Genomic DNA, 17,656 nt, shown 5'->3' with positions numbered 1-17,656 from the left:
TTGCAAACTTGGGCCCTCCCTCCAGGTGTTTTGGACTCCAACTCTCACAACTCCTAAACAGCAGAAAGGAAACACCTGGAAGGAAGGCCAAAGTTGGCCAACAGACTCTATTAATAACACTATGGAACACAATTTTGGTCCCTGGGTTATCAATGTCATTTCCTAACTGGTTCTATCATTAAAAAAAAAACACAGAAAAATTTGATTAAACTGCAAACACTTGCCGTTGCCCAAAGTGGTGTTCTGATCCAGCTTCCTGGCAACGAGGGAGTGTGGAAGGGAGTTTAACCCCCCCCCCCCCCCCGGGGAGAGAGGCAGCCAATCAAGAGAGATTGCAAAGCAAAGCAGAAATAGCTAGCAAATTAAAAATAAAGTGCACGGTGCCTTTGTGGAGAAGGGATACCCCCCACCTGTATGAAGGTCTGTATTTATGACCCACTTCTTTTACCAGTTTCTCCCCCACAAACAATCTGCTCCATCCCTATCTCATCCTGATTTTAGTGTTTTTAGTGTCTTAGTTTTTATCTTGCACATGCGGCCCGCTCATTGTTATGTTATTTTATTGTGTATGATTTTGCTTTATCGTTTTTTGTATTCATATGTTGTATGTATTTTACTGTGCTGTTATTGTGCTTTGGTTTTACTTTATTGTAATATGCTGTTGGGCTTGGCCTCAGGTAAGCCGCCCCGAGCCCCCATTGGGGAGATTTATTTATTTATTTATTATTCGAACTTCTATGCGGCCATTCCCCTGGGGCTTGGAGCGGCTTGCGAGAATGACTAAAATCTAACACAATTTAAAAACAATTTAAAACAGCAATATCAAAGGCCTGTTGAAACAGGTATGTCTGACATGCCCTGCGGAAAGCTGGTAAGTCCCGCAAGGCACGGACTTCAGGTGGCAGAGTATTCCAGAGTGATGGTGCCACTGCTGTGAAGGCTCTGCGCCTGGTTGCTGTTAGACGCAAGGTCTTGACACTGGGGACTTCCAATAGGTCTTGGTCCTCAGAACGGAGGGATCTCTGGGGTTGGGAGGGGGTGAGGCGGTCCCTCAGGGACATCGGCCCCAGACCATGCAAGGCCTTCAAGGTGAGTCCCATCCCTTTGAAAGTGATCCGGTGCTCAATGGGTAACCAATGCAGCTGCAGGAAGATTGGGGTGATGTGGCATCTCATCGGAATTCCCGCAAGAAGCCGAGCAGCTGCATTTTGTACCAACTTGAGCTTCCGAATCACCGACAGAGGAAGGCCAATGGAGAGGGCGTTACAGTAGTCCAGCCTGGAGATGACCGTGGCCTGGATCACCGTAGTGAGGTTGTCCCTGGACAGGGAGGGGGCCAGCCGTCTAGCCTGCCGCAGGTGAAAGAAGGCGGTTCTGCTCACGGCGGAGAGAGACCTGGGCCTCCATCCTCAGCAAAGGACTCCCAGACTCTTTACCAGTGGTGACGGGTGTATTGCCTCGCCATCTAGGGTAGGCAGCTGGATGTCCCCACTGCCCGGTTGACCCAGCCATAGGATCTCCGTCTTTGTTGGATTCACCCTCAACCTGCTGGCATGCAGCCATCCAGTCACGGCCTCAATGAGGCACTGAGGGAAGGAATCGGGTACAGAGTCCAGTCGGCCTTCCATCTGGTGGCGGGGTATTAAATAAAGTTCATTATTATTATTATTATTATTATTATACTCATGGGAAGGCATGGTCTCAAGATGTGCATGTTGTTTCAAAACAAGGGACAGGGGAAATGCCTCCTAATATATTCTCCTTGGGCCAAGGACTAGCCAAGGAATGAGCCCTGGGCCAATTTCACTGAACTTAGAGCCAGTTTGGCTTTTGATGTGGAGCAGGGGAGAGGAGACAAGAAGACAAACGCCCTCCCCTTGTATGGCCACCTGTTCCCTGCCTGAACAAGACAGAGCCCTATCTCACAAAGGAACCAAGCTTCCTGCTTTGTGGTTACTTTGAAGGGTTGTTTCACAACTTTGTTGTCCAGGCAGAACTGAGAACTCAAGTGTACAGAAGTTGAATATAAATTGTATGATTTTAACTGTATTTGTGTTTGGATTGGTGGCACTAATGCTGGAGCGGCCTAGCTGAGAGGAGTGTGTTACCATGGAGACGATGCTGTAGAGAAGTGGGAGGAGCTTAGAGGGGAGAGTTTGAAAAACGACAGTTTAAGTTCAGTCAGAGTTAGAGTTTAGGTTCAGAGGAGTGAACAGTCAGAGTTAGGGTTTGGAGCTCGGAGTGAGCAGTTCCAGTTAGGAGGTCGTTTCAGTCAGGCGTCAGAGATAGTAGTTTAGTGGAAGAGCAGTGAGAGGGAATAGCAGTAGGTTTTCCAGCCTAGGAAGGCGGGAGGGAGAAACCTAGATAGTTTCTTTAGTCAGGGAAGGCTAAAGAAAGCTAGTTAAGATCGCTAGTCGAGAGAAGACTAGAGATTAGTAGTTTGATCAAGGACAGATCAAATTAGAAAGCTATTCACCTCAGGAAACATTGCTCAGCAAAGTGCTACATTTCACTAACAGTTGCTATAAGTTGTATCATTTGAAAGAGTGAACTGTATTTCAAACTAAGTGTTACTTAAAGTTCCAGAAGTCATTCAACAACTCGTAACCACACGCTTTGTACAAAATAAACTTGTTCTCTTTTGTTTGAAGACTGCCTCACCTCCATTAATTCTGCGTCCAGTGTGCCATATCTCCCAATAATACCTCATATCACACATTGGTGGCACCATTAAGAGTAATAAATAATAAATCGTCCCTCCTCTCTCCTAATTCGTTACATCAAGTATTGACTTACTTTGGTGCGGATACTGCGGCGGCCTGTGCTTTTTGGAAGGGCAAATGCAATCTGCCAGGAACACCATGATCTGGGGGAAGAGAAGAAGCATAGCACACAGTAATTGCATGACGCTTTATGCACACACACACACACACCCTGGTGCCCCTCTTCCCGCACTGCCATGACTTACGAGGCCCAGCGTCAGCCCCGAGAAGAGCGTCACGCAGGCGAAGATGGTGTAGGATCCCCAGGGCGGGAGGCCCAGGCTTTCGGTGAAGTAGTTGTGGCATTGCTGCAGGGGAAGGGAGGGAGAGCGTGAGGAGGGGGCCCAGAGCCCAAGGCACAAGGGGGAAACAAGGGGGGGGGGCTTCTGGGGCACCTACCCGGATCCACATGGAGAGCTGGAAGAGGGCAGACATGCTGCTCATCCTGGGAAGGAAGAAGCAGAAGAGAAAGAGAGAATCATAGAATCATAGAATCAAAGAGCTGGAAGAGACCTCATGGGCCATCCAGTCCAACCCCATTCTGCCAAGAAGCAGGAATATTGCATTCAAATCACCCCTGACAGATGGCCATCCAGCCTCTGCTTAAAAGCCTCCAAAGGAGGAGCCGTCACCACACTCCGGGGCAGAGAGTTCCACTGCTGAACAGCTCTCACAGTCAGGAAGCTCTTCCTCATGTTCAGATGGAATCTCCTCTCTTGTAGTTTGAAGCCATGGCTCCATGGCATCCTAGTCTCCAAGGAAGCAGAAAACAAGCTTGCTCCCTCCTCCTCCCTGTGGCCTCCTCTCACATATTTATACATGGCTATCATATCCCCTCTCAGCCTTCTCTTCTTCAGGCTAAACATGCCCAGCTCCTTAAGCCACTCCTCATAGGGCTTGTTCTCCAGACTTTTTATCATTTTAGTCGCTCTCCTCTGGACACATTCCAGCTTGTCAATAGCAAAGCATCATGAAGATACACAAACCAGAACCAACCTTTAGGGTAGTGTTTCTCAACCTGGGAATCGGGACCACTGGAAGGTCACGAGGGGGTGACAGAGGGGTCACCAAAGACCACCAGAACACACAGTATTTTCTGTATTGTTGAAGCCTTTCCCTGGTCATTCCACAGATATATAAACCCAATTTTCCCAGTTCCAACAGACCTCACTACCTCTGAGGATGCTTGCCATAGATGCAGGCGAAACGTCAGGAGAAAATGCCTCTAGAACATGGCCATATAGCCCGAAAAAACCTACAACAACCCGCACTATTTTCTGTTGGTCATGTGGGTTCTGTGTGGGAAGTTTGGCCCAATTCTATCGTTGGTGGAGTTTAGAATACTCTTTCATCGTAGGTGAACTATAAATCTCAGCAACTACAACTCCCAAATGTCAAGAGCTATTTCCCCCAAACTCCACAAGTGTTCACATTGGGGCATATTGGGTGCTTGTGCCAAGTTTCATCCAGATCCATCATTGTTTTGAGTCCACAGTGCTCTCTGGATGTAGGTGAACTACAACTCCAAAAACTCAAGGTCATTGCCCACCAAATGTTTCTGGTATTTTCTGCTGGTCAGGGGAGTTCTGTGTGCCAAGTTTGGTACAATTCCATCGTTGGTGGAGTTCGGAATGCTCTTTGATTGTAGGCGAACTATAAATCCCAGCAACCACAACTCCCAAATGACAAAATCCTAATTTTTTGAGTGACAAAATCCTAATTTTTTGAGTAACTAAAACTCCCAAATGTCTAGGTCTATTTCCCCCCAAACTCCATCTTGGAATATTCGTGCCAAGTTTGGTCCAGATCCATCATTGTTTGAGTCTACAGTGCTCTTTGGATGTAGGTGAACTACAGCTCCCAAACTCAAGGTCAGTGCCCACCGAACCCTTCTAGGGTTTTCTGTTGGTCATGGGAGTACTGTGGGCCACGTTTGGTTCAAGGATTTCAGAATGCTCTTTGATTGTAGGTGAACTATAAATCCCAGTAAGTACAACTCCCAAATGTCAAGGTCTATTTTTCCCCCAAACTCCACCAGTGTTCACATTTGGGCATATTGTGTATTCGTGCCAAGTTTGGTTCAGATCCATCATTGTTTGAGTCTACAGTGCTCTCTGGATGTAGGTGAACTACAACTCCCAAACTCAAGGTCAGTGCCCACCGAACCCTTCTAGGGTTTTCTGTTGGTCATGGGAGCCCTGTGTGCCAAGACTCGTTCAATTCCATCACTGGTGGAGTTCAGAATGCTCTTTGATTGTAGGCAAACTATAAATCCCAGTAAGTACAACTCCCAAATGTCAACAGTACTCTCTGGATGTAGGCGAACTACAACTCCCAAACTCAAGGTCAATGCCCACTGAACCCTTCTAGTGTTTTCTGTTGGACATGGGAGTCCTGTGTGCCATATTTGGTTCAATTCCATAATTGGTGGAGTTAAGAATGCTCTTTGATTGTAGGTGAACTATAAATCCCAGTAACTACAAATCCCAAATGGCAAAATCAACTTTTTTGAGTGATGGTCACTCCTTGGGTTAGTAGGTATCTTGTGGCCAAATTTGGCGGCAATTCGTCCAGTGGTTTTTGAGTTATGTTAATCCCAGAAACAAACATTACATTTTTATTTATATAGATAGTAATAATAATAATAATAATAATAATAATAATAATAATAATAGATAACCGAAAGGTCGCAGGTTCAAGTTGGGAGAGACCTCATAGGCCTTGTAGCCCAACCTTGGTCCAAGGCAAGACCTGTAGCCTGAGCTTCTCCAAAGCGATTCCCTTGCAAAATGCAGAGAGAGCGCAGAGGGACTTACAGGAAGGAAGAGGGGCCGAACCAGGAGGAGACCGGCTCAATGGATTTCCACTCCTGGTCGCTGATGAAGTTGATGAAGTCCGTCTTTGTCCGCGGACCCTGGTACCGCCTGAACGCCCCATCTTTGCAGCTGCACGGAAGGAAAGAGGCGCGTCAGTCTCTCCGCACAGCCAAGGCGAGTGTTGCTAACCGCGTATATATACCCCACCTTAACCCCAATCAAGGCATTTGCAAAAACATTTGCAAGTTGCAATCAAACTACACATGGAATCAAAAACTATTTCACTCAAAGCCAGCAGTATGTAAACAGGGCAGGCTTAGCACAGCGGGTTTATTATTATTATTATTATTATTATTATTATTATCTTTATTTGTACCCCGCTAGCATCTCCCAAAGGACTCAATGCGGCTTACAAAGGACAAGGCCTCAAAACACAACAATACAAAACCTAAAGCAAATTAAAAACAGTTAAAGCAATACTAAACAACAAGCAATAAACAATACACCAAGACACAATAAAACTGGGTCGGGCCAGAGTAATGGGTACAAGATTAAAAGTGCTGATGTGACAGGTGGCATATAAGGCATTATAGGGCAAGTGCAGTGTGCAGTGTGCAGCAATCTTAATTCTAATAAAGTGCTTCGGGGACTTGGTATTGGAGATTTCCTATTCTGGGAAGGCGCATCGGAACAGCCAGGTCTTCAAGTTCTTTCTAAAGACTGCCAGTGTAGAGGCCTGTCTAAGATCTTTGAGGAGGGTGTTCCAGAGTCGGGGGGCCACCACAGAAAAGGCCCTGTCTCATGTCCCCACCAAACGCGCCTATGACGCAGGTGGGATCACGAGCAGGGCCTCTCCGGATGAACGAAGTGAGCACGTGGCTTCGTAGACGGAGATGTGGTCATGCAGGTAGGGTGGTCCCAAACCGTTCAGGGCTTTGTAGGTGAGCACCTGCACCTTAAATTGGGCTCGGAAAATAAACGGCAGCCAGTGGAGCTCCTTGAACAGGAGGGTTGACCTCTCTCTGTAAGGAGCCCCGGTTAACATCCTGGCCGCTGCCCATTGGACCACTTGGAATTTCCGAGCCGTTTTCAAGGGCAGCCCCACGTAGAGCGCATTGCAGTAGTCCAATCTGGAGGTGACCAAGGCATGGACCACCCTGGCCAGATCAGCTTTCGCGAGGTGCGGTCGCAGTTGGCACACGAGTCTCAATTGTGCAAAAGCCCTCCCAGACACCGCCGACGCCTGAGCCTCAAGCGTAAGCGATGAATCCCAGATTAAACCTCTAAGCTGCAGAAAATCCTGCCAATCAAAAGGTTGGCCGTTCAATTCTGGGTCAGGGTGGGCATCTGCCGTCAGCCCTGTCAGGATTTATTGAGATATAATTGTGTGTTTTAAATGTAATTCTTGTATTACCAATATGGATGCCACTTAGAGTGTAATGCTATGCTGAAATGTTTATGTCGAAGCTGTGATTGAGTGACCTTAAGATAAGCTCTCTGCGGCTGCTGAGAAAATTTAGGGAGTTGACCACTTGGAGCAGAAGAGTTAAGCAGCTGCAAAAGAACTGTTTTGACTTTCGGTTTTCCTGAGTTGTGTTCCTGTGTGTCGCTTGCTGAAGATGGATGTGCTTTTGCTCTGTGCTTAGTAAACTGAGTTTTCCTTGTAACCTGACGTCTCCAGAGTCCATGATTTTACAAAGCTGTATCTGGTGTATCTAGCATTTGCTTCTGTCAAGTTGACAAGCCCCAACTCCCTGTCCAGCTAGCAGATGAAAAACAGAAATGTGAGTAGATAAATAGGTATTGCTTTAAGCGGGGAGGTAATAAAAGGTGACCATAATGGCATGCCGGTGATCCGATCCAATCAGGAGGATGTCTAAGGACAACAAAGCTCCTTGGCATGGAAGACGGAGCGACAGCACCCCCAGTGGCTGGAGTCGAGCACAGCCTCCAGATGCCGGAGATGGAAAAGATGGGAAAAGCCTGTTTATGTATTGTCTGCCCTTGTTAACTGTATAACGGCATTAAATGTTTGCCGTATATGTGTTCTATAATCCGCCCTGAGTCCCCTCAGAGAGATAAGAGTGGAATATAAATGAAGTATATTATTATTAGTACTAGCTGTCCCCTGCCACGCATTGCTGTGGCCCAATCTGTGTATATGTTTTGTGTGTGTATATATGTGTTTATGTCTGTTTATATTCGTGTATATGTGTGTGTATATATATGTGTGTATATATTTGTGTATTTCTGTGCTTATGTGTGTATATGTATATTGTGTATATGCATATATGTGTGTGTATATATGTATGCATGTGTATATGTATACCTGTGTAGGCATGTATGTATGTGTGTATATATGTACATTTGTGCTTGCGTGTATATATATGTATGTGTGTGTCTGTATGTGTGCATGTGTATATGTATATAAATGTATGTGTATATATGGTATATTTTGGGAGTTTTAAAGTCCATTCTGCAGTGTGTGTGTGTGTGTTTGGGGGTGATGGACACTCACTGGACTATTAGATGTATTATATCAAAATGTCATGTCAATTCATCCAGTGGTTTCAGAGTTATGTTTCTCCCACAAACGAACATTTATTTAGATAGATAGACAGTCAGATAGATAATTAAAGGCAAACATTCAGAATTTGTGGCTTTCCCTGATTCTGAGCAAAAAAGCAACCAGAATTTGGTGTACTTACTGGTAGATGGTGGGCAGCGCTGTGATGATAAACCTCCCACTGAGTCCTGCACAAAGATCCAAAGGGAAGTCAAGGTTAGCGGATAGTTTGTTTTGAGGCTGATAGTTTGTTTTGAGACTGAAGCACCAGTGTTGCTCGGTAATAACAAGACAGTGTTCCCTCACTTATTGCAGGTGTGATGTGCCAGGACCACCTGCGATAAGTGAAAACCCACAAAGTAGGGATGCTATATATATACACACACAATCTCAAGCTCGACGCCTCTCCCGCATTTCTTTCCCTGCACGCTGGTCCCCTCTCCTCCCTCCCGACCCCCGTGCACTCTCTCTGTCACTCAGAGCCTTCCTCTTCCAGGCCAGGGTCCTCCAGAGGTAGGGCAGGGGCAGGGGGCAGGGGTAGCAGCAGAAGACAGGGCCATGGCTCTGCTCCTCACTCAGGCCCAGCACCGCTATGGTAGTAGCAGTAGCAGCAGCAGCACAGAAGCCTGCTAGTCCCGGACATGGAAGCCCGGGCCTGGGGTGACATGTGGAAGCCTGGCAGGAAGGCTTTCCACAGGGCAAAGGAAGGAAGGAAGGAAGGAAGGAAGGAAGGAAGGAAGGAAGGAAGGAGAGAAAGAAAGAAAGAAAGAAAGGAGAGAGAAAGAAAGAAAGAAAGAAAGAAAGGAGAGAGAGAGAGAGAGAGAAAGAAAGAAAGGAAGGAAGGAAGGAGAGAAAGAAAGAAAGAAAGGAGAGAGAAAGAAAGAAAGAAAGGAGAGAGAGAGAGAAAGGAAGGAAGGAAGGAAGGAAGGAGAGAAAGAAAGAAAGAAAGAAAGAAAGGAGAGAGAAAGAAAGAAAGAAAGAAAGAAAGAAAGAAAGGAGAGAGAGAGAGAGAGAGAGAAAGAAAGGAAGGAAGGAAGGAAGGAAGGAAGGAAGGAAGGAGAGAAAGAAAGAAAAAAGGGAAGGAGGGAGGGAGGGAGGGAAGGAAGGAGGGAAAGGAAGGAAGGAAGGAGAGAAAGAAAGGAGAGAAAGGGGGAGGGAAGGTTGGCCACAGTAATGTGTGGTGGGTGCGGCTAGTAATATAATAAAAGTGTATTTGTCTCCCTTCCTATCTCCCAAAAGGGACTCAGGGCAGTGTCCTGTTAAGACCTGTTAAAAGTTCTTGAATCTCATGCTAAGGAAAGGTCATCAGCAAGGACTGAATAGTAGTCCGCTCTCTTCCTGCCAAGCAGAATGATTTCAAACAAAAGCAGAAGCCTTTGGCAGATCACGAACAGTTCTCTTAATCTCTTTCTCAGACACACAGATGAAGCAATCACAATTGTTAAGACTAAAGGAGTTATGCAATGTGAACTTCCTCAAAGCAGTTACAAAGCAATGAATTAGGCTACATAGCATTAAGCTACAGACCTCTCTGGGTTATTACAAGGTCCATGCCACTCACAAGCTGTTTACCTTCAGCAGACTGAAAGCCAAAACGATATCGGTTATAGAACTCCAGTATGCAGGTGACAATGTCATCTGTGTGCATCTGCAAGCCACTCTAAACCCCTTTGCAGATGCATACAAGAAGCTCGGTCTGTCATTGAACATCAAGAAAACCAAAGTGCTGTCACAGCAGAGACCAGGCAACCCCTCTCCAATGCCAGAGATACAACTTAATGGTGTAACATTAGAAAATGTTGACCATTTCTGCTCCCTTGGCAGCCACCTCTCCACAAAAGTCAACACTGACCCTGAAATACAACACCGCCTGAGCTCTGTCAGTGCAGCATTTTTTCGAATGAAGCAAAGAGTGGGTTGTTGTAGGTTTTTTGGACTAGGGAAGTAATGCTACCCCTCTATTCCGCTTTGGTTAGACCACACCTGGAATATTGTGTCCAATTCTGGTCACCACAATTCAAGAGAGATATTGACAAGCTGGAATGTGTCCAGAGGAGGGCGACTCAAAGGATCAAGGGTCTGGAGAACAAGCCCTATGAGGAGCGGCTTAAGGAGCTGGGCATGTTTAGCCTGAAGAAGAGAAGGCTGAGAGGAGACATGATAGCCATGTATAAATATGGGAGAGGAAGCCACAGGGAGGAGGAGGGAGCAAGCTTGTTTTCTGCTTCCTTGGAGACTAGGACGCAATGGAGCCACGGCTTCAAACTACAAGAGAGGAGATTCCATCTGAACATGAGGAAGAACTTCCTGACTGTGAGAGCCGTTCAGCAGTGGAACTCTCTGCCCCGGAGTGTGGTGGAGGCTCCTTCTTTGGAAGCTTTTAAACAGAGGCTGGATGGCCATCTGTCAGGGGTGATTTGAATGCAATGTTCCTGCTTCTTGGCAGAATGGGGTTGGACTGGATGGCCCAGGAGGTCTCCTCCAACTCTTTGATTCTATGATTCTATGAGTATATGGCCATGGTATAGAGGCATTCTCTCTTGACGTTTCACCTGCATCTATGGCAAGCAGAGAGTGTTTGAGGACCGGGACATCCATAGGGAGACCAAGGGGCTTGTTGATAAAGCCATTGTCCTCCCAACCCTGCTCTATGCCTGCGAGATGTGGACTGTCTACAGACGTCACATGCAACTCCTGGAACGATTCCATCAGCGCTGCCTCTGGAAAATCCTGCAAATCTCTTGGGAAGACAAACGTGCTGGAAGAAGCAAAGACCACCAGCATTGAAGCAATGGTCCTCCACCATCAACTTTGCTGGACTGGCCACGTTGTCCAGATGCCTGACCACCATCTCCCAAAGCAGTTGCTCTACTCCGAACTCAAGAACGGAAAACGGAATGTCCAGTATATATATCTCGTTTGCTGTGACATACTATGCTTTTGTGTCAGTAAAATAATAATAACAACAACAACTTTATTCTTGTACCCCACCCTCCATCTCCCTGAAGGGACTTGGGTTGTTTACACATGACACAAAATGCCTAAGGTAAGGGTAAAGGTTTCCCCTTGACATTAAAAGAGATTTAAAGATGGGCTCAAAGCCAACCTTAAAAATTCTGGCATAGACACTGAGAACTGGGAAGCCCTGGCCCTTGAGCGCTCCAGCAGGAGATCAGCTGTAACTAGCAGTGCTGCAGAATTTGAAGAGGCGCAAATGGAGGGCGAAAGGGAGAAGCGTGCCAAGAGGAAGGCACGTCAAGCCAACCCCGACCGAGACTGCCTTTCACTTGGAAACCGATGCCCTCACTGTGGGAGAAGATGCAGATCAAGAATAGGGCTCCACAGTCACCTACGGACCCACCAGGACTCTGATCCTGGAAGACTATCCTACTTGGCCAACAAGGGATGACCTAAGTAAAAGTAAGCCACTCACAGGAAGCCTCACATCATACCAGCAATCTTCACAAAAGCCAGGCCATTATCCCCACAGAACTGATGAAACAGTCAAACTTTAAAACAAGCGACATCTGATGCTCTGAGCTGCCACAGAAAATGGCTTGTTTGCAGGAAAATCCAGAAAAAAAGGATCATTATCTAAACTCTGCTGCTGGAACTCTTACGTCATCATCATGCGCAGGAAACATAAGATTGGTGCCCAGCAAACCCCAAGCATTCACAGTGAGTAGTTGGCCACTCTGCCAATACTTCACCTTTGTATTAAGAGGCATTGAGGAATCAGTAAGTTTACTTCATTCAGGTGCGTTTAGTAAACCTCACACAAGCAAACAATCCGCAGAGCACATTCCTAATCTAAGGAGACCACTGTGGATCAAGCCAGGAAATGTGGAGCGGCGTGATGTTGCTCAGGGCCTTACCTGGCTGCTCCGTCACGTCCACTTTGGCAATGTTGACCTCCAGGTCCTCTCCCCATTCCGCGAAGCTTTCCCATTCCGGCTGCAGGTTCTGACACGCAGGGCACCAGGGAGCATAGCTGGGGAACAAAGCCCATGTCAGTGACCGTTTGGTTTAATTCAGGGCAGGATTCGGCACTTTAAACACCCAAAGACTCAGGGAATGCAGGTTTGCACTTGCATGGGGCTATCAATGCAGAAAGGTTTGGTAGAAGAGTTCCTACTGTTGACTCTCCCTCTGTATGTAAGAGAGAAGCTTCATGGCTGGCACACCCTTCGCAAACAAAGGATTAATCACATATGCTAAAGCAGAGGTTTTCAAACTGTGTTGCATGGAACCCCAGTTACCCAAAAAAAAGCATTGTATGGGTTCTGCAAAAAATTAATTCCAATTTAAACTCCATTTAAAAATTCAACCATAGAGTGGGTAGTCCCCAGACACCAACAGGTTCATTAAGAGAAGCATCCCAAGCTCTGAAGGAATCCCACTGGATTGCAGTGCACCCAAATACCTGGGAGTCACTCTGGACCGTGCTCTTACCTACAAGAAGCACTGCCTGAACATCAAGCAAAAAGTGGGTGCCAGAAACAATATCATACGAAAGCTGACTGGCACAACCTGGGGATCACAACCAGACACAGTGAAGACATCTGCCCTTGCGCTGTGCTACTCTGCTGCTGAGTATGCATGCCCAGTGTGGAACACATCTCACCATGCTCAAACAGTGGATGTGGCTCTTAATGAGACATGCCGCATTATCACAGGGTGTCTGCGCCCTACGCCACTGGAGAAATTACACTGCTTAGACGGTATTGCACCACCTGACATCCGCCGGGAAGTAGCAGCCAATAGTGAAAGGACCAAGGCAGAGACATCTCCAGCTCATCCCCTCTTTGGGTATCAGCCAGCACGTCAACGACTTAAATGAAGAAATAGTTTTCTAAGATCTACAGAGACTCTCGCTGGAACACCTCAGCAAGCGAAAGTCCAAAAGTGGCAGGCTCAAACCCAGAACCTCAACCAATTGCTGATACCAAATGAGAGACTCCCCCCTGGGCACACAGAAGGAGACTGGGCGACTTGGAAGGCATTGAACAGACTGCGCTCTGGCACCATGAGATGCAGAGCCAACCTCAAGAAGTGGGGCTACAAAGTGGAATCCTCGACATGCGAGTGTGGAGAAGAGCAAACCACTGACCACCTGCTGCAATGAAACCTGAGCCCCGTCACATGCACAAGGGAGGACCTTCTTGCAGCAACACTGGAAGCACTCCAAGTGGCCAGAGACTGGTCAAAGGACATTTAACCAACTACCAAACTCACAAGTTTTGTACTTTTCTGTTTGTTTGCTTTGTTCTGTTAGAAATGTAATATAATGGACTGGTTGCTCTGACACGACAAATAAAAAATTAAGTGGGTGCAACACCCCGCGTCAACCAAAATAAACCTCACAGGTTGTGGGTTCAGTTCGTCTTGAAGGAGATGGGGTTCAAAGATTCTTTTTGCATGGTCTGCCAGGGCTTTAATGGTGCTTCTTTTCTGACTTGGGTGATGGGTGAACTGTCAGGCTATCGAATGCTAATCAAGATGGACAACTGAAACATTCACACTTCCCTCCAACACACAAGAGTTCTTTCTCCCATCATGGGCATTCCACAGATATACAAATCTCATTTTCCTAGTTTTCCAACAGACCTCACAACCTCTGAGGATGCCTGCCATAGGTGCAGGCGAAAGGTCAGGAGAGAATGCTTCTGGAACATGGCCAGGCAGTAGGCTTGGGTAACCACGGAAAAATTTGGTTCTAAACTCGTTTCATTTTTAGGGGGCCCTTGCGTTTCATTTTTTTAAATAATTCCGAAATTTTCCTTTTAAAAATTTCGAAATGTACGAAATTTTGTATAATTACGAATCGATTCGTTAATGGCGGACGCGATTGCGCAATATGCTAAAAAAACCTCCAAATGGGACAGGGGGAACTTCTGAAGCTTCCCTCTCCCTCTGTTGTTGACTGTTGGTGTGATAAAACAAACAACAACTATAAAACCTGCACCAGACATGTGAAAATAATTACGAAATAATTACGAAATAATTACAAAATAATTACGAAATAAATTGAAAAAATTGTTTCGAATCTAATTTACTCCTCAAACTATTCCTGCATGGCTCAATATTGGATTGTAAGCTAATTTAAATACGAATTAATAACGAATTACGAAATTAACGAACGAAACCGCCCAAGCCTACCAGGCAGCCCAAAAACCCTACAACAACCCAGTGATTCCGGACATGAAAGCCTTCGACAATACATCTCACAGGTTGTCTATGCCATTGTGTCAAAGGCCTTATCAAAGCTGGAAAAGGGAGAAAGCAGGCAGGTGTGGCAGACCCAACAATACCAGGGCAACTGTGGGTAAATACTGTAATTAATACAGCTTCAAATGAATCATGTTTGGTGCATCACTCATTTAATCAAGTTACCTGATCCCACCCTCCCCCCAAACATACCATGAGACTAAATTAAGATTGACTAACATTCACTGTATGATAAAGCAAGCCCCAGCTTTTTCTTATTGCTGTCCACCTGTAACTTGTAGTGAGAAATAGAGGTCAGGCCATAGAGTCTGAAGTAGTGCTATTTCCAAAGGAGTTCCGCAGCCAGTTCCAGAATCAAACATCCCAAACTGGACTAACCTGCATGTGACTAAAGCGAGTCTCCCTCTTTCTAGGAACAGTCACAGATGGAATTCCTTTTGGGAAGATAAGAAAATGATCCTGTATGATATCAGCAACTTGCAGGAGCAAGGGCAAAGCTGAAAGGCCATTCTGCATTTAAACAAATATGGGGGGTGTGCTGGTACAGCTGTACCAGGAGCTCCAATTCTGTTTGCTTTGCATTAAATGTTTGTTTGCAGTCCCAGGCTTGGGATTTTGCAGCAGGGTGGCTTCCTGTTATAGTTTGCAATCATAGGGCAAGCCACCTGTCAGTTATCGTTAGGTTCCCTGGTCCTGCCCCTTTTTGAGTTTTGGAACGAATGGGAGCCTTTTTGAGTCAGTTCTACACAGAGCAGCTTTCGCACAGGACATAAAACGAAGAGCTCCTGTAGAAAGCTTCGTCTTCTACAGCTTGGCCAGGGAGAAAAGGTTCTACGGCTTGGTCGGGGAGATATACAGCCTACAGCCTGACTGGAGTTATACAGCCTTACAGCTCCTCTGCTGAGGGACTTCAGTCAGCCATCACAGCAACCTGAACTCCTTCTTTTGCCCTGGAAGTCTACAAATCTCTGCTTGGTAAGGGTCACTCGCAGAAGCCAGACGCAGTTGGTACCGGGTGCAGGGGCTCCACGCCAACAGAGGCAAAAGCAGACTGCCCAGATTAGAAGTTAAGGATTTCCCCATTAGTTAGTATACAGTTAAGAAGATAGTGCCTGTTCCCAGTGAACAAGATTGCAAGAGCCAATAGACTGTTAAGAAAGCTTGAAAGTACCTGTTTGTTTTCATCAATAAAGAACTTTGTTGGACTTACTTTAAGCCTCTACAGAACTTAGTTTTGGGGAGGTCCAAGGGCCTTTAATCTGAGGCAGCCCAGGCATCCCGTTGGGCACACAGAATTTATGTCCTGTCTACAGTCTTATGCACAGGCCCAGCGTGCAACAGCACAGGGGGTACAAGAAACCAAGGTGTGAATGTTTCAGTTGGCCACCTTGATTAGCATTTAATGGCCTTGCAGCTTCAAAGTCTGTCTGCATCCTGCCTGGGGGAATCCTGTGTTGGGAGGTGATTGTTTCTTGTCTGGAATTCCCCTGTTTTTATTATTTATTTACTGTTATGATTTCATAGATTTTTTAACCTTTGATTAGCAGTAGTGGCCTAGCAGTTTTCACGGCGTGGCTTCTTACTGCCTGGGGGCATCGTTTGTTGAGATAATAATAACAACAATAAGAATAGTGGGTTGTTGTAGGTTTTTTCGGGCTCTATGGCCATGTTCTAGAGGCATTCTCTCCTGACATTTTGCCTACATCTATGGCAAGCATCCTCAGAGGTAGTGAGGTCTGTTGGAAGTAGGAAAAATGGGTTTATATATCTGTGGAATGACCAGGGTGGGACAAAGGACTCTTGTCTGCTGGAGCTAGGTGTGAATGGGTTGTTGTAGGTTTTTTCGGGCTATATGGCTATGTTTTAGAGGCATTTCTCCTGACGTTTCGCCTGCATCTATGGCAAGCATCCTCAGAGGTAGTGAGGTCTGCTGGAACTAGGAAAATGGGTTTATATCTCTGTGGAATGACCAGGGTGGGACAAAGGACTCTTGTTTGCTGGAGCTAGGTGGGAATGTTTGAACTGACCACCTTGATTAGCATATAATGGTGTGACAGGTGGAGGCTCCTTCTTTGGAAGCTTTTAAACCGAGGCTGGGTGGCCATCTGTCAGGGGTGCTTTGAATGCAATATTCCTGCTTCTTGTCAGAATGGGGTTGGACTGGATGATGGCCCAGGACGTCTCTTCCAACTCTTTGATTCTATGACAGTGCCTGGAGGAAACTTTTGTTGAGAGGTGATTAGATGTCCTTGTTTGTTTCCTCTCACCTCTCAACAAAAGATTGCTCCAGGCACGGTCAGGCCGTTATATGCTAATCAAGGTAGTCAATTGAAACATTTACAATTAGCTCCAACAGACAAGAGTCCTTTGTCCCACCCTGGTCATCATTCCACAGATATATAAACCCTTTTTCCTAGTTCTAACAGACCTCACTACCTCTGAGGATGCTTTCCAGAGATGCAGGCAAAACGTCAGGAGAAAATGCCTCTAGAACATGGCCATATAGCCCGAAAAAACTACAACAACCCAGAGAGGAAACAATGAGGAACATCTAATCACCTCTCAACAAAAGATTGCTCTAGGCACTGCCAGGCAATCAAATGCTAATCAGGGTGGTCAGTTGAAACATTCACACCTAGCTCCAGCAGACAAGAGTCCTTTGTCCCACCCTGGTCATTATTCCACAGATATATAAACCCCTTTTCCTAGTTCCAAGAGACCTCACTACCTCTGGGGATGCTTGCCATAGATGGAGGCGAAACGTCAATATTATTATTATTATTATGGCCACAAAGCCCGAAAAAACTACAACAACCAGAGAGGAAACAATGAGGAACATCTAATCACCTCTCAACAAAAGACTGCTCTAGGCACTGCCAGGCCATTATATGCTAGATGGAGGCGAAACGTCAGGAGAGGATGCTGCTGGAGCACGGCCTTACAGCCCGGAAAACTCACAGAACTGTTGTCAAACACGCCTTTCCTCCAATTCTATGCAACCCACTCCCCACACAGGCCCCAGGTTTGCTCAGGCCTGGGAGAGAGGTCGTGTTGTCCCTTCTCTTCCCAATGCACTCACAATTCCAGCATCCACTCTCCCTGGAGCAGCTCCCGCCACTCGCCGTCGCTCAGCTCCTGCACCCGGCCTCGCCCGGCCTCCGTCCCCGGAAGAAGGAGGAGGAGAAAGAGAAGGGAAGGCACCGAGCTCCACACACCGGAAGCCGCCATCTTGGCCACTTCCACCTCGGCCCGAGACTGCGCATGTCAGGGGAAGAGGAGGAGCC

The 17,656-nt window shown here is 46.5% G+C and overlaps 1 protein-coding gene across 1 annotated transcript in view; it reads right to left on the bottom strand.

Moving 5' to 3' along the window:
• TMX1 (thioredoxin related transmembrane protein 1) overlaps positions 1–17,656 on the bottom strand; it is a 29,034-nt gene extending 11,378 nt beyond the window's left edge. The window contains exons 1-7 of the mRNA XM_060788244.2: positions 17,452–17,656; positions 12,020–12,135; positions 8,287–8,332; positions 5,579–5,707; positions 3,162–3,207; positions 2,969–3,070; positions 2,797–2,866 (exon numbers count right to left, since the gene is read on the bottom strand). Coding sequence (XP_060644227.2) covers positions 2,797–2,866; positions 2,969–3,070; positions 3,162–3,207; positions 5,579–5,707; positions 8,287–8,332; positions 12,020–12,135; positions 17,452–17,600 — 658 coding nt within the window. The 5' untranslated portion in view covers positions 17,601–17,656. The remainder of the gene's footprint in view (positions 1–2,796; positions 2,867–2,968; positions 3,071–3,161; positions 3,208–5,578; positions 5,708–8,286; positions 8,333–12,019; positions 12,136–17,451) is intronic.

The sequence above is a fragment of the Anolis sagrei genome, chromosome 1 (assembly GCF_037176765.1).
Source record: "Anolis sagrei isolate rAnoSag1 chromosome 1, rAnoSag1.mat, whole genome shotgun sequence".
Taxonomy (NCBI): Eukaryota; Metazoa; Chordata; class Lepidosauria; order Squamata; family Dactyloidae; genus Anolis; species Anolis sagrei.
This window is presented reverse-complemented; position numbering and strand designations above follow the sequence as displayed.